The sequence below is a fragment of the Argopecten irradians genome, chromosome 15 (genome assembly GCF_041381155.1).
Source record: "Argopecten irradians isolate NY chromosome 15, Ai_NY, whole genome shotgun sequence".
NCBI lineage: Eukaryota > Metazoa > Mollusca > Bivalvia > Pectinida > Pectinidae > Argopecten > Argopecten irradians.
In genome coordinates this window covers 10215655-10237643 of record NC_091148.1, presented here as the reverse complement: position 1 = coordinate 10237643, position 21989 = coordinate 10215655, and the positions used below count along the sequence as shown (strand labels likewise).

At 36.2% G+C, this 21989-nt stretch overlaps 1 protein-coding gene and 1 long non-coding RNA gene across 3 annotated transcripts; both read left to right on the top strand.

The window, feature by feature from the left end:
• The first annotated feature begins 117 nt into the window (after nucleotides 1–117).
• LOC138308574 (uncharacterized) lies at nucleotides 118–618 on the top strand. The gene has a single exon (XM_069249621.1). The coding sequence runs from the start codon at nucleotides 118–120 to the stop codon at nucleotides 616–618; it is 501 nt and encodes a 166-aa protein (XP_069105722.1).
• Nucleotides 619–3294: 2676 nt separating this feature from the next.
• Nucleotides 3295–21008, top strand: LOC138309471 (uncharacterized). 2 transcript variants are annotated; one of them, XR_011206281.1, is made up of 3 exons: nucleotides 3295–3968; nucleotides 4883–5275; nucleotides 20452–21007. It is a non-coding gene; the product is annotated as an uncharacterized lncRNA (long non-coding RNA). The 2 variants fall into 2 exon arrangements; XR_011206282.1 differs by having other exon boundaries at nucleotides 3296–3968; nucleotides 4883–5028; nucleotides 20452–21008.
• The last annotated feature ends 981 nt before the right edge of the window (nucleotides 21009–21989 follow it).

Below are 21989 nucleotides of genomic sequence, written 5' to 3'. Positions count from 1 at the left end.
CACCAATTTTCAAAAAAGGAGCAAAAAAAAGAAGCTAATAATTACAGGCCCATCAGCCTAACCTCAGTACCATCAAAAATTATGCAACGAATAATCCGAGATATTCTTCTAAAGCATATGGACAACAACAATCTCTTTACTCCACACCAGCATGGGTTTAGGCCAGGAAGATCCTGCATTACACAACAATTAGAAACACTTGAAGATTGGTATAGTGGACTAGACTCAGGAAGTAACATCGACGTGATATATTTAGACTTTGGTAAAGCGTTTGACAAGGTTTCACACAGATTTCTTATCCACAAATTGAGAAGCTACAATATTGGAGGGAAAATTCTAAGTTGGATAACTGCATTCCTGGCCAACAATGTTCAAAGTGTCACGGTCAATGGTCAACTATCGACAGAACTACCCGTCACCAGTGGCGTACCACAAGGGAGTGTGCTGGGACCAATCCTATTCCTAATTTACGTTAACGATATGCCAGATATGTTGGACTGCACAATAAAGCTATTTGCAGATGACACTAAACTATCAGCAAAAATCACATCAGATGATGACCGTTCTAAGCTGCAAGAAAATATCAACAAAATGTGTGCTGGACGTCGACATGGTTAATGAGCCTAAACACAGACAAATGTAAATTCTTGGAAATTGGAAACAATCTGGGAAACCACAATTACACCCTCACAACTCAAGGCAACACGACTACTATCCTCATTATGAACCATGGAAAAGGATCTTGGAGTCACTATAGACAACCAACTCAAATTCACAGCACAATGTAATGCAGCAGCCTTAAAAGCGAATAGGATGTTGGGAATAGTGTTCCGCACCTTCACCTATATGAGTCCGACCATGTTTATTACTCTATACAAAACTTTAATTCGTCCCCATTTGGAGTACGCAACTACAATCTGGTCACCAATGTTGACACGTGATAAAATTACACTGGAAAACGTACAACGAAGAGCAACTAAAAGGATACCATCAATTCAAAACTTATCGTATTCAGAGCGTATCAAGAAACTCGGGCTACCAAGTTTAGAATATAGAAGAAACAGGGCAGATGTGATACAAGTCTACAAGATTTTAAAACAAAATAGACATTCTGGATCAAACAATTATGTTCAGAGAACTAACGGGTATAGCAACTAGAGGACACTCGAAAAAACTCTTCAAAAAACGATTTAGGCTAAACTCAACCGGAAATTTCTTCAGTAATCGAGTAATTAATACATGGAACTCGCTCTCAGAGGAAGTGGTTACATCACCAACGCTTAATTGCTTCAAATCCAGACTGAACAAATTGTGGGTCAACCACCCAACCAAATTTCGACCAACGTTCTACTAGTGAGTTAGTCAACCGAACTGTGTAGTGGTAGTATGAACTGTTAAACAACCACTAACATTTTAAATGGAGAGGTCATTTTTAACACCCAATAGGGTCACCATGATGTACCGTATATGTACAAAATCAATATTACAGGAACTAACGAACGATTATCAAGTGTCAAATATAGACACCTTTTAACGCAACCGGAAGTTTTAAACAAATAGTACACATACAGTCAAACCTCGATGTATCGAAGTTTAAGGGACCGTCAGAAAAACTTCGATACATCGAGACTTCGAATTATTCGTGGTTGAAATTAGACCGATGTTTTTTTTTACCATGACCAACTGTGGTAGTTGTGTACATGTCGTCTCCGTTCCGTAAACTTTATAATCATTGTACCACAAGCAAAACAAAATAAAAACGAAGTATGCAATTAATCACGTGTATTGCTATCGTTAGCAATACATACGTATATAATAAACAAGACTTACATGTACTAAGCCTAACCCATGTACAAGTGTTCGTTTGATGACTATTTAAGCGATGGTTAATATTACGGAATGAATATAAAAACAAAAACACGTTGTAAAAACGAAACTAAAATGGAGGAACCGAAAGCGCTACAACACCTACAAAATACTTCGATTTAGAATGATCGATTTCCTCAAGTATTTATGCCAAAGTTGTGCAATGTAACAGTTTTGAGTATGAGTTACTAATTATAATAATGTGGCTCGCTATTTACCGTTCCGTAAATTCTACAAACCGCTACCAATGGCGGCGGCGAACATCAAAAACGACTAACTGTATCTTTGCCATACTAATGATTTAATAACGCAGCTTGTAAAAACAAAGCACCGGGTATCGGCCTGATTAGTGATATTAATTATCTTGGTGATATCAAGCTAACAACACAAGCTGTCATAATCCCTATTGTCCGGCGAAGGGCCGTCGCGAGACAGCTAGGTGTGACATCATGCCGAGGGGTATCGGCGAACACCTGATCTGTACAGGTAAATTTTTATTCGATTCATCGAGTGTCAGCTACCTATGATTCTATAACAAATGGTCCATGAAAAAAGTTCGATACATCGAGAACTTCGATTCATAAAACTTCGATTCATACACGGGTTAGTTAGTAATGTTATATAGTGAAGAAATTCGGGACCAGACAAAAAGTTCGATACAGCGAGAAATTCGATTCATCGAAGTTCGAATCATCGAGGTTTGACTGTATGTATAGTACTATACCAGTTGAAGAAAGCATCAACGTACATCAAACAAGCCCAGAAGCTTACCAAAGATGTCATTTCAGCGATTCAGCGATAAAGGTGATAAAAACTCTAAATCCTAATACAGCCCAAATTGTTCGCCAAAATAGCGATTATTTATCATTAAAACATGTTACATCATGTTTTTCAAAAAAAACAAACCGTTTTCATATCTTTTTCGAATGTTTAAAAATGGCGTATTTCCTCAGTCGCTCGCACAGGGACCTGGCACGAAAAATTTTAACCAACAGTATACATATATGTTCCGGAACAGTATTCCGTATTCCGTTTTTGTGTTTTAGTCACTACCGTGTGGTAGTTATCTCCCTTTAAGTGAACTCTCGCCAGCCGCATGCTGCTGAGCACGGAACAGATGATGGCACAATTTATTGTTTTATGGAGGTTTATCTGAACTTAATGTGATCTGACTATCGACAGGTTGATACCGGTAGCGATAACAAAGCTTCGTGTCGGATTTGATATGTGTGACACCAGGTGTGTCTAAATTTATGAACGTGTTGTTGTTGTCGGATTTGCGTAGGACTTTTCAACCAGCGTTCGCATTCATTTTAAAGTTTTGTATTTAACTTGTTCAGTGAACGTATGACATGTTGATGTGTGGTGCAGTCATCTAATGAGTGAATATATCCATCAGTACAGGTGCACTCTGACGTAAGCCTTTGTTAGTATGCTTCAGTTTATTGTATGACAATCCGTTATATTTACAGTTTGTAGTACTAAGCTTATGTACAACGATATTATCGATTGATCGATACGTTGAATGTAAGTTGTGTAGGTTTGCATTTATCATTTACATAGTATCTACTAACGTCATTGTACCCAAATTGATACCAATACACGTCGATTTCTCTTATATGACTATCTCATTGTAAAACTGAATGAAATCTGAACCATCATATATAGGCCAGTAAAAACTTAAAGTTTGATTGATGACTGCAGAGAGAGAGTGACGCCACAGAGTCAACCACAGTGTACCGTTATACGGCTCTTTTGATGTGCATCAAAGGACTGAATTATCTGTTATGTTCTGTTGCCCCCAGTTTTACTATGAGATAATCCAGGGGTAAGGACAGAGGACCCCATTCGGATCACCAAAACATGTTTTATCCCGATTTTACATATAACTTGTAACTCACCATCTACCAAACTGATTTTTACGTAAATAGATCATGTAAAATGTATTTCAATTCGGACGGCGACTTTCAGTCCTCGTGCGCACGTGATTTTTGACGTCACAAAACCGGGTAATTGAACTTCCGGTTCTGACTGCGGAGAGGACCCCATTCGGATCACTCCGCTAAACATGGGAAAAAATGTACGTTTATGTCCGAAAACTGGTAAGTTATTGTTTCTGGGTGATTCTGATAAAGTGGACTACTTAAAGCTTCAAGCATAATGCATATTTTTATCTACTTTGTGTTTAATAAGCAATTCATAACTCGCAATAAACGTCTGTTCCCGACTGTTGATAAAATGGCCAACAGGTGCGTTTGTGTAGGACGTAAAATTCTGCATAAATCGTTTGTCTATGGCTTCAAATTGTATCGACAGACTTCAGCAATCGACCTTCTGACCATTTATCAATCATTGTTTTCTACTGGCTTTTCGTTTTCAAGTGATGAACATTCTATAGACAGTTATTAAAAATTTGTGGATATATCGATACTTGTCATGAAGAGGCACAAATTTAAGTCCATGAGGCCTACTTTGGGTTGTTTTCACAACGTCTTGGCGCATGCACGAGCTCATGGGAATATCTATGTTAACACAAATAAAATAAACGCATTCAATGTTTTCTCCAACAACTGGTAAGGTGAAAAAATTTCATTGAACTTCACAGCATAAATAATAAAACTAACGCAACATTTTTGCATGATTTGAAATTTATAATTGATGATTTTTTTCAATTTGTCATGTCATTGATGAATGGTTTGTGATGAATATCATTATATCAAATAGGCAGAAAGTATGATACATAAACATTTGAATAATCCATGTGACGTTATGTGAATATGATATGAAAATAAAAATGATAATTGGTTTAAGAAAACATATAAAACCAATGTTTATGATTAAGTACATTAAATTTAAACAATCATTTTCAAACTATTAACATTTTAACACTGTGTAAACAATCATTATGAAACTATTTTAACACTGTCCACAAATCCACTTTGCTCCCAATTTATTGTACTGCCTCAACAAGGTTTTTGGTATGCAGTATTGGTGGTAACTCTTTGTACATTGACAGGTTGCCCAGAATAGAGTACGGTCAACCGGATTGCATGTCGCTGAAACCATGCAGACTTGGCATATGAGTACAGAGGTTTCCTGATCAGAAGTTGTTGTTACATGTACCTCCTCGTGATCACCTTCCATATACTGTACATCACCTGTGTAAGCATGATTAGAGGTTGTGGCAACTTCTTCCAACCCACCCTGTTCTGCGGAAGAATGTGGAACCGAACACAAGGGGCATTCCCAATTACTATTTATCATCAAGCTAAGGTCAATGTCAGCATGGTCCTCTGTTGGTATACAAGCTCTGTGGAACCACCGACCACATGTTACAGCGTCACATCCAACCCAAAACACACCGTGTATCTCGTCATCCTCCCAGCCTCTCTCATTACATAAAGCACAGGTATATGCCTCCTCTGCTAGGATCCATTACGCTCAGGTGTTTCTTCGTTCAATGGTACCTGTGTTTTAAATTTGTTTACCTGAAATATTGTAGTTTAAATAATTTAAATATTACATCTTTAAACCAAATTCATCTGTAAAAATAAGTATACTCTGTTGTTTGTTTGTAGGTTTTTATTTTTTTATTTTTTTTTTTTTTGGGGGGGGGGGGCTACTCTTGTATTTAATGTATATGGCACACACAGTAGCATTTCTTAATAGGAGGCCTACATATTTAGATACAGTACCTAATGATATTTTGTCCAGAAACTTAAAATAAAGTACACATTGTAGGATCTTATTACTTATGAACAGCTGAAATATTTTGTACCTTTTTTCTTCTTTTGGGTGGTTTGATTGTTGGTAGCCGATCATGGTCATCATCATCACCTTCCTTTCCTGTTGCTGGCTTTTTTATATTTGATGTCTGTAATTAATAAATCATTTATATAATAGAGCTTACTAAATCAGATTAATATTACTAAACAATACAGTTACTATAAATAGCTACAGAGGATCTTGGATGAATTCCAATTAGTTAAGTTAACGGATGAATTCCAATTAAGTTAAGTTATCAAGTTTAATGATTTAAGATGTGACATGATCCTTTACATGAGTGTTATATATTATAAGTTTAATAATTTAGTTTGATATTAACATGAATGTAAGATGCTACATGTTACATAAATATACATTGCAAGTAAAAACAAATATTTCAATCTTGGTAACTCTTGTGCTTGCCTTTCTTTTTGGAACCTTGGCCTCTTCTTTGTCCTTAAGTTGTTTATAAATATCTTCTCCTGTAATAATTAATTGAGAATTTTAGAACTTGTATCAATATATATATATCTCAAACAATTTTGAATCAACTATTGTGATCGTAAAAAAAGCAGTATGTAAACCAATTTCTGATTATCAGCAGCTATGACTTACTTTTGTAATAAGCATTTTGCCATACTAAAATGATCAGCTTGTATGTTTTTCTTTATCTTTTCTCGATAAATAAGTGACGCCACAGAGTCAACCACAGTGTACCGTTATACGGCTCTTTTAATGTGCGTCAAAGGACTAAATTATCTGTAATGTTCTGTTGCCCGCAGTTTAACTATGAGATAGTCCAGGGATATAGAGACCATAAGTGATTGGAACCCCTGGAGTGTCGAGGATGAAAAATGTGTTCCCACACAAATGAATCATAACAGTACTCAACCTTAAATGTTCAGCTATAAATAAAATAAATTAATTAATGTGAAAAACCCATAAAACTAACTGCATTGGACATGTCACAATGAAAAGAGAAGATGCCAAAGGGAGACAACTCATGTAGGGTTTATACAAATACTACACAAGCCGATAAACCTGCCTATATTATTAGGCTTTTTTTATTTTTTTTTTTTTTTTTGCCTAATACAGTGTATATAGTCAGCTCGCGGTAATATTACCTCTTAAAAATGTGAAATCGTAGGACAGATTTGGCCTACGCTACGTCAGCGGCATATTTCTAATATATCGTCCATGCAATGCCGGAAAAACGTACACATACGTGTATATTGGGATCTTATGTAGTCCACTGCCACCATGTTACGTCCCATTTATGAACTTAAACAACTATGCACACCGAAATACTTCCGATAACCTAATATTTCACACATTTGTAATGGCCGCCAACTACACATTTCGTTGAGTAAACGGCAGCCAATCACAATCACTTCCGGTTAACTCGGAAATTTTACCGAACTCTATTTTTAGACAACCACGTGTGGCAGAAAAAATGGCAGCCACGTGTAGCATCTGCAACGTGGATATCGCAAAAGTGAAGCGATACCAGCGATGCTCACTTAGCGCGAAGCTCAAAAGATCAGATGTCAGTGCAGGAAATATCTTAAGTACTACCTTAGGTTTAGAAATTACCCCAGATAAGTGGGGTTCAACATTCATTTGCAACCAATGTTCCACAACTATTCTAAAATTAGGTGCTCATAAGGATCAATTCACTGCGGCAAAAAATGATCTGAAGAATTCGGCAGCGTCTGACAGGTATATCGGTAAGAAATTTAAGGATGTCATGTCCCCAGGCTTAACTCCGAAGAGGCGGAAAGTGACAAGTACCCCTGTACGAAACGTCCGTCCAGGCGCAAAGGAGAAGGTAATATATTAACTGTTAATGATTTAATTTTGTGATAATACCATTTCATGTCGGTATTTGTTAAAGATGATCTAGATCTATCAATAAAATCCAAACACGAGTAAGACGAAGCTCATTCACCCAACCCAGACCTGTATATAAAGGTCACCTCGGACTAAGTTCACCTCAGACCTGTATATAAAGGTCACACTCAACCCAGACCTGTATATAAAGGTCACACTCAACCCAGACCTGTATATAAAGGTCACACTCAACCCAGACCTGTATATAAAGGTCACACTCAACCCAGACCTGTATATAAAGGTCACACCAACCCAGACCTGTATATAAAGGTCACACTCAACCCAGACCTGTATATAAAGGTCACTTCCAACCCAGACCTGTATATAAAGGTCACACTCAACCCAGACCTGTATATAAAGGTCACACTCAACCCAGACCTGTATATAAAGGTCACACTCAACCCAGACCTGTATATAAAGGTCACACTCAACCCAGACCTGTATATAAAGGTCACACTCAACCCAGACCTGTATATAAAGGTCACACTCAACCCAGACCTGTATATAAAGGTCACACCAACCCAGACCTGTATATAAAGGTCACTTCCAACCCATACCTGTATATAAAGGTCACACTCAGCCCAGACCTGTATATAAAGGTCACACTCAACCCAGACCTGTATATAAAGGTCACTTCCAACCCAGACCTGTATATAAAGGTCACACTCAACCCAGACCTGTATATAAAGGTCACACTCAACCCAGACCTGTATATAAAGGTCACACTCAACCCAGACCTGTATATAAAGGTCACACTCAACCCAGACCTGTATATAAAGGTCACTTCCAACCCAGACCTGTATATAAAGGTCACACTCAACCCAGACCTGTATATAAAGGTCACACTCAACCCAGACCTGTATATAAAGGTCACACTCAACCCAGACCTGTATATAAAGGTCACTAACCCAGACCTGTATATAAAGGTCACACTCAGCCCAGACCTGTATATAAAGGTCACACTCAGCCCAGACCTGTATATAAAGGTCACACTCAACCCAGACCTGTATATAAAGGTCACACCAACCCAGACCTGTATATAAAGGTCACACTCAACCCAGACCTGTATATAAAGGTCACTTCCAACCCAGACCTGTATATAAAGGTCACACTCAACCCAGACCTGTATATAAAGGTCACACTCAACCCAGACCTGTATATAAAGGTCACACTCAACCCAGACCTGTAATATAAAGGTCACACCAACCCAGACCTGTATATAAAAGTCACCAAGGTCTCTCTGAATTGAACAACTGTTTATAAGGAACCTCCAATTTAAAACCTGTAAAGGTTCAATCAGTATAAAAATTTTCTATAAGATAACAATATGCATAGCCTGTCAATGGAAACTATCATAGGTTGTTCATTTTCTATCACAGAAATGGTTTTTGGGATTGAGAAGTCCAGTTGCCAGGGCTGCACAGCTGATTGCTTCCAGCAGACACTTTACAGCTCTAAGACTGCTTTACAACAATTCAGGAGCATTTAGAACTGCATTGACCAAATTGATTCAGGGCCAAGTGAGGAAAGAAGTTGTTGCAATGTGCAGAGCAAACACCCCATCGTCACTAAGGTCAAAGGCGTATAAAATGAAAGCATTTGAAGATTTCAAATGGGATCAGGTAAATATTTCTTTCTTTCATATAATTATTAGTTATACCAAATATTACAAAGTTACCAATTCACAATATGATTATATGATATGGAACAAATATAAACAAAAGTTATAAAGTATATGTACATAATACTGAAGATGGTTATGTTATTAATCAGAAACAGTTATTACTTAAAAAGCTATATTGTCTACAGAGTATGCTTCTCTTGTTTTTTATAAAATCCCATTACTGTCTAGTTGTATCAGTAAATAAAACTGTAGCTGCCATGTATAATCCAGTGATAACATTGAAATTGTAATTACAGGTGATCTGTGAGGCAACGAAGACATGCCCAACTCTATTGACAGTTTTGAAGGCAGCTCTATACACCCCGAAGGGAAGAATACCTTTAAATATCAGCATTGGATCCCTCTTAGGTCAGGTGGTATTCCACAGGAATCCAACTCATATGAAACAACTGCAAGAACTCCTTGGAGTCCAGCTTTGGCTGTCTGGCTGTTCCAGAGATGTATGTACATCCGGGGTTTGTGCTCTGAATAATCTTTCTAATACCACAGCAAATAATAGATTTAAACTTTCCATCAGAAAGAAACAGAACAGCTAAATGATCATTTAAATTTTACAATAATCATTATGTAATGAACTATCCTAAGAACTTTTCCATAGAATATCATGTAGTCTGTTAGACCTCCACATATTATTATGCTTTTTGTCATATTAAGAAACAACTGCATAATAATAAAGGTAGGTTTCATGGACTATTCAGATTATGATCTGGTTTCTTTATGAAAATTATCACCTTGTCGTTTTGCTGAATATATATACAATATTCTCATCCACAAGCTATGTTTTACTGATTTCAATTTTATATTTTTAATTTTTTTTTCTAGGTTTTTGCCAATTTCAATCATCTAGGGCTTTGCCTCGGCATTGATGCTGTTACTAGATGTATAGATAGTCTTCGCCAAGATTTCGACAAATAACTTATGGGCCTCAAGGAGCAACTAACAACTCCATTGCCAGTGCGAAGGCAATTGTTTACAGGTATTCTTCGTATACAAATTTACCCCAAAATAAAATTAATTGCTAAACAATACTCATTTATGTAAACAATGTTTGGTATTCCATTTTACACAGAACTAGAAACCTATGATTCTGAAAGTATGTATCAATATGCATAATATTATTTTAACACCTATAGGCCTAGGTGTGTAAGTGTGTCAGGATAGTTACATATTACATAAGTAAGCTATTTTTAACAGCACCAAGTGAAAGTGATGCAGAACTCGAGACTGATGTGATTGATGATGAAGGTCCTGGTGACAATCTTTGTAAGTACCAAAGAGACTTTTGTCTTAAAGTTCTTGAAATTTGGATATAGATTTGAAATAGACCAGTTGTAATTAAACTTGTAATAATTAGTAATGGAATCTGCATTAATGCCAATACATTCTTGTACAATATAATCTTTGCAATACAAATTATTGGTGATAGCTTTAATTTGTATGTTTTGTAAAAACCTGCATTATGGAGTAAACAATGTCATTTTTAAATATAAATCAATTTGTTTATGATAATCTTTTAAGATGCATGATTTTGCCTTAAGAAAGTATATTGCTCTCATAAATATGATAATTATTAAGTCTCAGTTGCTTATGTTTGCATGTTTCTTTTTGTATCAACGAGAATACGGTTCGGATACAGTTTGGGTAGAGCGTACACATTTTCCAATTGTTGTAGCAGCTGCAGTCAGCGAACACTTCCGGCAAAATCTTTCAAAATCAAAAGTGAAAATAGTTTGCTCTTACATCTATTCCACAGTGCCGATTAGTCCGCTAAACCTGACGGGAAGTGATGGTGAAGCTGAAGAAGAGGAGATTATGGAAGGTCCTCATGATGTGGAACATTTTTGTAGGCTTCATATTTGATAACATATATAATATACTTTTAGATTTACTGTAGACAAGCACACACTTTCCTTCTTTTGACTGTGCATGTCAGTCATACAATGGTGAGCAGGGGCGTAGGAATGGGACGGGACGGGAGGGGCAAACATGTCTTTGTCCCCCCCCCCCCATTTTCGCTGGGGGGGGGGGGTTCAAAATATTGAGGACCTTTGCCCCCCATTACGTTTAAGGCTTCTTACGCCACTGGTGAGGCTTTCTTTGAAATCTATGAATATCCTAGTTTTATAACCCAACCCCCCTTAACAAAGTTAATGGGGTATACTGGAAAAGGATTGTCCATCTGTCTGCCTGTATACCTTAACTATACTTGACAGATTTTGATAAAATTTAGTACACAGCCTGACATAAAAGGGAGTTGAGTAAAGTATATAGGTTTCTGCAATGTACACTATTAATGGAGTTATTACTAATTAAAAGACCTGATAAGCCTGAGCGTGGATTGGGGGTGGGGGTGTTTGTCTGCCACTTAAGAGACAGTTCTAATTTTACATGGCAACAATCAAATTTAATCATATCTATTGTGTATTACTCATGCAGAACTGCAAACTTTCGTCATAATATTTTCATACAATAATTTTTATAACGTTCATGTACCCGGTATATTATTATATAAATGTAATACTAATAATATTTTTGTTTCATCACTTAACAGCATCAGACGAGAGTGTTGAGTTAGATGAAATGCCAGATATTGATGCTAATGAGTCGTTGGTCGGTACGTATAACTCATACCTTGTGTTTGGGTTTTATTAGTTTATTAACAGCCAGTGTCATATAAGGATGTGCCAGGTTTGTTTGTGGAGGGAAGCCCGAGTACCCGGAGAAAAATCACCGACCAGCAGTCAGCTAGTACCTGGTAACTGTCCCACATGGGATTCGAACTGAGCTGGAGAACTTGCACTCGGCCAAAGCGGCCCCCTCATACGTTGTACAATCTTAATGCATTTGATACACAATCTTACTATTATATCACATTCAGTGAGTTTAGTTTCCACTCTTCTGAAAATTATTTTTATGTCCTATGTGCAATAGATATGCCTATTTCATAACTGTCTTTATTCCTTTCCCAAAATCATAATTTACAATCCTTGAAGAGACCATATCCAAGAAACAAGAAAAATCATATGTAGACACATGCATAGTAAAAATTGATCAACAAAATTAAAGTGCCAAAGATGTACTATACACTATTTACAATTGATGCATTTATTTATGTAATTTAGACCAAATCAGTTCCAATGTGGTTCACAATTCCCAATAATGAGATATGAATAACCAATTCAGGGTAGAATATTGAAATGGCAGGACAATTTACAGATTCTATGTCGTTAAACAAAACTATAAAGTATATAAATCTAGATTGTATGTATTTATATTATTCACAGATGACAATATTCCTGAACAAGAAGCTGATAAACCAGGCTATAGTATTGTCTTCGACAACGTAAATCAGATGACTAGTGCCAGATATTGCACCAGAGAGAAGGGGAACATGATGCTGAACATGGTCCAGGCATACGCTGCTGTAAACAGGATACCCTGTTGGCAGTACGACCAGTCACAGCCTACTGCAGATGATGTTAGACGTATTCCTGTGGAGGCATTCTTCCCAAGTATGGATGATGATGAAACATTAAGGTAATTTGTGTCTCTTTACTTACATCAATTAGTAATTTGACTTTTCAATTTACTCAACACTGAAAAGAGACTATTTCATATTTAGCATCCCCGTTATTGTGTTGTGCTGATTCATATGAACAAGCACTATTTAGTAATTTGTACATCTTTTTAAAAACTAGTATACTTCAATTTTCAATATCCCAATATGCCAAAGCAAGAAATGTAGTGTGGGAGTTGCATTTGTTTTATCTACATACATGTATACCACATCACATCTCATTGCATTCTGCCTTCTGACACTGTTGAGTGACATGGTTCTTTTATGATTATCTTGAGGTTCTACATAATTTAGTACTTTTTATGTGTACAACTTAATCTTTCAGATTTGAATATTTGACCATCATCCGAAGGATTTTGGTGGATAGACTTCCTTCCTTCGCTTCCCTTTATGACAGCATATGCCATCACATTGCTCATGAATTTTCAGAGGAGTCGAGCAAGAAGAGTAAACTGGTATGTTTAAGTGACAGTATGAAGTGAACCTATAATAGAGGCGATCAATTTGCCAATTTCAACTTAATACCCACGAGGCCTAGAGACTTTATATTAGGCCTGTAGTATATGCTGGGATAATGGACTACAAAGCTTGTTTATATAACTGACCCTGACATGGCCACATGTACAGGGGTCCAATCTATGTTTGGTATGTCAATACTGTCAAACCTTGATGCTTCGAAACTTCAAGGAACTGACTGGAAAACTTTGAAACATGGAGACTTTAAATAATTGATGTTTGACCTACATCTTGTATGTTGTTTTTTACCAATATCAATTGTTACAGTTGTGTACATGTTGTCTCCGTTCCATAAACTTTATTATCATTTTATTATTTTTTTTTAAATCATCAATGCGCCTTTATTATTTTAGTACAAATCAGGCTTTTAGGCTCTTATTGTGGTTTATATAGCTGTACCTATATGAAATGTCCAGGACTAGTACAATTTTTGATGGCTTTGTTTTCTGTAGATTCCATTAGGTGTGATGGCCAAAGATGAAGCAAAGATAGCTGACATGGTAGATATTATGGAAGCCTATCACCGCTTTGTACCTGGCATTCCTGACCAGACAGTGCCTGAGCCAATTATCCTTTGGGGCGATGGTCTTAGCTGTGAGAGAGGTGTGGATGCACAGAATGCTCGACTGAACAGCGACAGTCCTTGGGGTCGACTTGAAGGCCTACATCCAGCTATTCAGGAATGGCACAAGCGTGGACTTATGCTAGAGGTGCGGGAGAAAATAGTGTTTGTTTTTTGTTTTGTTTTTGTTTTTTTGTTGTTTTGGGGTACATGTATTTTTTACGGGGGGTTGAATTCAGCAAACCAATCATATATTATTCCTAATTATTTTTCAAAACTGAATATAAATATATTGATTTGTAAACCTTAAAATTGTATGCGATATGAAGGTATTTTTTAATTAATACTACATTGACATTTCTTTTTTTTTTCTTAATGGGTCAACTTCGAAGTACTAAGTCATAAAACAATTCTCACTCCACCTAGTGAAAAATCAATCAACTCAAAATAATGAAGTTTATTGATTAACAGCGGCAAAATATTGTTTAAATAGAATCTTAACATAATTCAGAATTGGAACGCCTTCTATAAAATAACTTAACAGTGGCACCAGTTAAATCATTTTATATTATTTGTATACCTTTCTGGTATTACAGGACACCTTCAAGCTGTTATACAATGTTAATAGCAGTCGGGCACCTGGAACGCTCTACCACATCAGAAACAGATACCGTCATCACAATATCAAAGGAAAGGTCCTTCACTGTTTCAACCATGCAACAGACCTTTTACGTGTCACCACTCAGGCCTATGTTGTTGCTGCAGCTTGCATGTTTCTGAACATGGACAGTCCCTCTGATACTCCTCCAAATTTACCACAGGAGCATGAAGAAAAGCTGTTATTTTTTTATTCGCTTTGCACAAAAGTACTTGATCTAGCCTTCCATCCAACAGTCATTCGTGAGGATCAAAATGAGGACGATGCTGAGGACATGTGTTGTGGTGAAAACCTGGAAGATGATTTTATAGCCTGTGACAATCCATATTGTTCTGGTAAATGGTTCCACCTTGGATGTGTCGGTTTAACACCTGATAAAGTGCCAGATGGTAATTGGTATTGTTCCTCTTCCTGTAGGTTGAGCAAGAAGAAAAACAAAGTTCCTGATAACATGGATCATGTTTTTCAGTATTCGAAAGCGGTTTTACACCATGGTCTTGGAGAAATGGCCAGACACGATGCCATTCGCGAAAATGATGGCAATCGCATGATAGCACATTGGAGGATTGATATGCCTCATTTCTGTGATAAGAATCATCCAAAGTACTTTCTCCAAGGCCACCGATTACTGACAGATTTGAATGGAGGAGCTTCGTCACGCATGGCCATGGAACTGATGTGGAATCGCACCGTGAGTACATCAGGCGGAAAAGGCAACAACCTTGAGATGGACCTCCAAATGGAGTTTTTCAACAGAGATTATAAGGAATCCGTGAAGTGTGCTGGGGGGAATTTAACTGCAACAAGTGTCGAGAGATACAGCCAAATGGTTGGATTAAAGAAAGTGGTAACCAAGCACTTGGAGAAAGAACTGTGTCGTTCTGATTTTATAAGAAAATCTGGAGGAAAACCCGCTCAACAGGCTGATGATTTCTTGGACCTTGTAAAGGTTCTTTTAAAGAATAGATGTCTGGAGGATGTTGCAAGCCGGAGCCATGGAGGTTTTGAAGGTTTCATTTTCGATAATGTTTTCATGTTTCGTGGTGGAATGGAAAAAAGAGTACGGAAATTACTGAAGAAGAGGTCAAAGAGAATTGAAATGACAATTTAATAAGTATTTACACTGTCTTTACCTTGGAAGTTGAAAATGATCTCTACTCACCTGAACAAATTACCTCTAATCTAAAAAAACCCACATCTATTGTGGAATGAACACATCTATTGTGGAATGATCACATCTATTGTAGAATGAACACATCTATTGTGGAGTGAACACATCTATTAATGAGCATATGGAATGAACACATCTATTAATGAACATATGGAATGGACACATATGGAATGGACACGTCTATTTGTGAACATATGGAATGGAATGAACACATCTATTGTAGAATGAACACATCTATTGTGGAGTGAACACATCTATTAATGAGCATATGGAATGAACACATCTATTGTGGAATGAACACATCTATTGTGGAATGAACACATCTATTAATGAATATATGGAATGAACACATCTATTGTGGAATGAACACATCTATTGTGGAATGAACACATCTATTGTGCAATGAACACATCTATTGTGCAATGAACACATCTATTAATGAACATATGGAATGTGGAATGGACATGTCTATTTGTGAACATATGGAATGGAATGAACACATCTATTAATGAACAAATGGAATGGACACATCTATTTGTGAATGTATGGAATGGACACAATGGACACATCTATTGGTGAACATATGGGATAGACGCATATATGTATAAGCATGTTTGATAAACTAATTGAGAAACATTCCAGTTCAAAAAGATGAGAAGTTCAGTAATTTATGACTTTATGAGTGGACATGCATTATGCCTTGTCAACAGTGTTTACATTGAGTCGCTCAATGACATTTGTAATTTTACCACCACATACACATGCGTTTTGACAACTACTGCAGCAGGAACATTTCTGACACTCACAATTCTGACACTTGCCATCACATTCAGACTCTCTCTCTGCTAATGGCTTCATTCCTTGAAGTATGAACTGATCTAAGATGCTCTTCCGTAAGCACATGTGCCTCCCATCCTCACTGCACATTTTCTTCATTACTTTGTCATCACACAAATTTATTGACCGAGAATAAGCGTATGTGATTGCCAAACCTTTACGGCCATCCCTAGCACAGCGGCCTACCTCTTGCCAATATGTTAATGAGTTCTCCACACCCCAATGAACTACAATATCCACATCATTCATCTGTACCCCCATTCCAAAAGCTACAGTTGCTACAACAATTCTGATGTAACTAGTAGGTTTAGGGAAGTTCTCTATGATGCGCTTACTAGAGGACAAGTCGGTGCGGCTGTGAAGCATTTCTACAAGACGCTGAGAAGAGGATCGCGAGGCACCAGCAAAGGCTTCTACCCCCAATTCTTCCATTAGCCACATGTAAATGTTCTCACATGACTTGATGTTACGACAATAAATGATAATCTTTTTAGTGGTCACATCTTTCTGTTTGATGTGAGTAATCATCCAACCAAGTGATTCCTCAAATCTTTCCACCACCCGTGCAAAGTGAAGATATATGTTTGGTCTGTCAAAAGGAAACAAATGCTCAGGATATGAAAGATTTTACCAACATCAGTGATTTTCTGTTTTTACTACCTAAGTATGTTTAAGATCTATTAACAGTTAATAATGATTGTCAGTTTTTACCAGTCATTTACTTTTCTATGAGCTGAAATACTTCATAATTTGAAATATGGTTATGATTGCATAGCTGTGTCCTACTTTCTAAAGCATATCATTTTTCAATTACATGTATTCTGAATTTACCTGTCTGGTATGCGAGCAACAAGTTTGCTTTCATCTGGAAGGGCCAACAAATTGCAGATATCAAAATACACCTTTTCTGTTGCCGTTGCAGTTAGCACCAAAGTAGGGATGTCATTGAAATGGCTAACTATGTCTGCAACTTTTCTGTAGTCAGGACGAAAATCCAAACCCCTATAAGTTTACAACATAGGAATGTTCAGTACAAAGTTTCCATGTTCACTTTCTTATCTACAAATTAACCATTTTCTTTTCTTTGGGGGTAGGGGGGGGGGGGGGAATGCATATGGTATATTGTTTATTTACATTTTTTTAATATGTACTTAATGTATAATATTGGTCAATGTGATAAATATTGCAATACTTGTGATTCACATGTATGTATTTATTGAATGTGTAGCGTGATATGTATATATTCTAAATATCTTGTCCTGCACACGTTAACTTTACATAACCCATTCCCTATGTCAGATGTCATTTATATATATTTGCCAGTAGACACTTGTTTTTATTACCTTACCAGGCCATAGGTCAAACCATTATTTGGCAAGCTTTATGCATCTTTTAGTTAGTATAATAATATTACAGATTTTATACATAGACAGAACAAAAAAAGGAAACGTTAGAATAATAGGAAACATTAAGGGGCCACAGATTTCATATATTGTAATGGGTTTTGAATCCTTTAGAAATTCTGTATGTAATGCAATGCATGAGTTTGTTTCCAGAAAAGGAGATATGTCATTTCCATTTCACAAAGTTAAGGAAACATACCACTGGGAAATACAATGTGCTTCATCAAAGCATAAAACACAAATCTGATCACTGAGAGGTGGTCTTGAAAGATCCTTCAGACACAGAAGTGCTGCTTCTGGAGAGGAAAGGATGACTGTCACTTGACCAGATTTCATTGCTGAAAATGGAACATATTTATTGTAACAGGTCCTTAGAAACTCAGAACATGACATGCGAGCACTTTCAGTGAAATAAGCACAACTTGATTACATATGTTCATTAACTTTAACTTATTCTGGCATAATGTATTCTTAAACATGTAAAGACATTTTTAACAATATAGCATTGCACATGTAACAGTTTGTCTTTTAGTTAAATGAATGTTGTTGCATCACACTTGCAGGGCATCCAATAGACCATTGCGAGTGTATTTTACTCCAAAAATCTTACTTCACTGTTGGGCTTGAAGTATATATGTCTATTTTGTAATATGTTTTTATTCTTCAGATTAGTGATTTGATCCATGCTAAAAGCCAATGGTCATCTGGATGTCCTGACTTGTCTAAATTATTAACCTGAAATTGATTCTGCTGTCATGTTCTCCATCAGACAAGCACATGGGATGTTGTGCTGCTGGAGTATGCTAGCTTGGTCATGCATGAGGGATTTTAATGGTGATATAACCAATGCTGTTTGTCTTTTTTCTTTCAGCTGTAATAAAAAACTAAGTTTGTTTAGTACAATCACATTCCTCTGTTATTATTCCTCTCGTGCATACATGTAATTCAATTTTCTGCAACTTAAAGAAATGTATGTTTTATGCAGTTTTGCAATTCATCACTGTAATAAAATGAGTGTAAAATATTTCTTCTTGTATTCTTTTCTTTATTCTTTGAATATGTCGACCAATATATTACAGTTTTTTAACTTGTGAAAACGTTGTCAATATATCCGTGTGCTATCCAGCGTAATTGCATGACATTTCCTCCTTAATTAATTGAAATATATACATGTGTGATGTATTGTCAGAAAACTTGGCTAGACTCTATATCCGCCAAATATGATCTGGTTTAGACAAGTTCCATTTAGATTCTACGTGCAAAAAAAAAAAAAAAAAAACACACAAAAAAAACAAACAAACAAAAAAACTAATAATATAGGCAAATTTAGCGGGCTAGTACCCAGAATGGACATTTGAGGCAAATCTTTAAAATTCTTGAAGAAGTAAACACTGAACCTAGGCCGGTATTCAGAACTTAAGTTGTGTACCTTTTCCATAACTAGAGGAAACAAAGTATAAATCATACTCTTTCCAAAGCCAGTTGGCAACTGACCAAACACAGAATGACCTTTCACTAATTTATCAAGACATTCGAATTGCTCAAATTTCAAATAGAAGTTATAATCGTGCTTAATTTGAATGTCTGACAAAACATCCTGGATGTCCATGGCGCCGCTGACAACTCAAGTCACGTGTGTTTACGTCTTTTATGTGGATGTTATGGTTGTCTAAAAATAGAGTTCGGTAAAATTTCCGAGTTAACCGGAAGTGATTGTGATTGGCTGCCGTTTACTCAACGAAATGTGTAGTTGGCGGCCATTACAAATGTGTGAAATATTAGGTTATCGGAAGTATTTCGGTGTGCATAGTTGTTTAAGTTCATAAATGGGACGTAACATGGTGGCAGTGGACTACATAAGATCCCAATGAACAGGTATGTGTACGTTTTTCCGGCATTGCATGGACGATATATTAGAAATATGCCGCTGACGTAGCGTAGGCCAAATCTGGCCTACGATTTCACATTTTTAAGAGGTACCGCGAGCTGACTATATATTAGGCAAAAAAAAAAAAAAAAAAAAAATTTAAAAAAGCCTAATAATATAGGCAGGTTTAGCGGACTATACAAATACTACACAAGCCGATGAAAAAAATCCCAGACGTGAAGCAGCTGGTGTTATTTGTTAACCTATTTTTTTTAATGATTACATAGTTCCTAATATTTAAGTTTGGAAATTCCAAAAAGTGAAACCTACCTACATACATACAAGATTGTTGGTTGGGTTCACCAAACCAAGATATATTTAAGGTTGCATTATCTTATATAGGTCTATTGTACAAGTAAATAATTACAGTAAAATACTTGTTATGGGAATCGGCAATCAGTGGCTTTTGAAACCTTTATTTACAACTAAGAGAGATTTTTTCCCTTTAAAATGTGTGTTAGGTTCACAGTTTCATGGAGCATAAGGTGGTCTTAAATTTGAATTCAACTTTTTGAATTATTTTTAATTACAATGACTACAGATCAGTTGATATTAATATTTCATTGCTTTTAATGTTATTTTTTTTTCATTGAAGCATTTACTATGAAAGGGAAGAGGATAAGGTTCGAAGACGTAGGCCATCCTTCGACATTTTTGAACATCGAATACGATGGCACACCATTTATTGTTCTGGACAGTGAGGAGTATGAATGCCAGCATGGACCAAATCATCAAGTTGTAAGAATTTCGTCTGTTGTACATGTACACGAAGTCACCAATTTTTGCTATTTTGTCCAGTCTATCATTGTCCACCATGCATCATGTGTAGATTTTTGATGCTGTGAAACAGCATTCTTAGGTACGCTCGGTGCACATTAAAACAATGAAACCACTCCGCGATGAAAATTAAAAGTTGTTTTGTTCATTTCACGTAATACTTGATGGTATGAAAAAATAAAACCCCAATATTCAAAACCACAGACATTGAATTTGTACATACAAATACACCATGGATGGAGTGTTTTAAGTGTTCAGTTGGGACTCTATGATATTTGTATTAATCCAAGATCAGTGGTCTCCCGAAAATCACGAACAACGCCTTCTTCGCTGTCTTCCTCCGCGGCAGACTTTCGGTGGACTTTGGATTATGTATGTTTAACTAAATTTTAGGTAATTCATGCTACTGATCGATTATTGTAATCAAATGTTAGTAAGGTAACTACAAAAGAAAGTTCTTATAACGCTTATAAAGTTTTTTGTGTTGGTTGCATTGACGAACTATATCTGATATCATTGCGCAGTAAAAGTTAATAGTTTTGAGTACGATCGTGAGTTTCCTTCCTTGATCTGTCACTGGGAGTTGTGTCTTTTGTTTATCGACAACTGCGTTATATTGAAAGGGAAAAATACAAAATTTATCGACATAAGATTACAAAATATAATGATAATATAGAGCTATATATATGTACGAGCAACTTAAAGTGACAAATGAACTAAAAATTGCCGTGTAATGTACGGTAGCCTTATGAAGACTTGCTAAAGTCGATGCATTACATGAAGTTTTCTTGATGTTAGCGCTCTTATGAATTCAAAAGAAATATGAGTGTTATAAGTTATCAAATAATGTATCTTTTATTTGACAAAAGTATATGGCCATGATTTATTATTAGTCAAAAGTCGGCAAAGCAAAACTCATGATAAAATGTTCTGCACGATAATATGTCGACAACCATGCAGTTAACTGTTAGGCTTACAAAGACTTGCTAAAGTCCGATACATTACATGAAGTTTTCTTGATGTTAACGGCTAGCGTTCTTGTGAATTTAAAAGAAATCCGAGTAATATATGTAATGAAATAATGTACCTTTTATTTGGCAAAAATATCTGGCCATAATTTAGTACACTAGTTAAAAGACGTCAAAGCAACCCATGTTAGTTTTCTAGAAAGGAAACCAAAACATATCAGGAAATGGTAATACTATGTATTTCTAATGTTATAATTTTCCGAAAATTAAGTGGATATTAAGATACAGATATATTTACTTATTTTTTTTTTGTCTTTGAAGAGACATTGATGAAATTGATAATTTAGTAATTGATAAAGAATTATAAAAAAATGATACTCAGATTCTG

Excerpts from the sequence above, each read along its gene's own strand:
- LOC138308574 (XM_069249621.1), top strand. The coding sequence starts at position 118 with ATGGACAACAACAATCTCTTTACTCCACACCAGCATGGGTTTAGGCCA.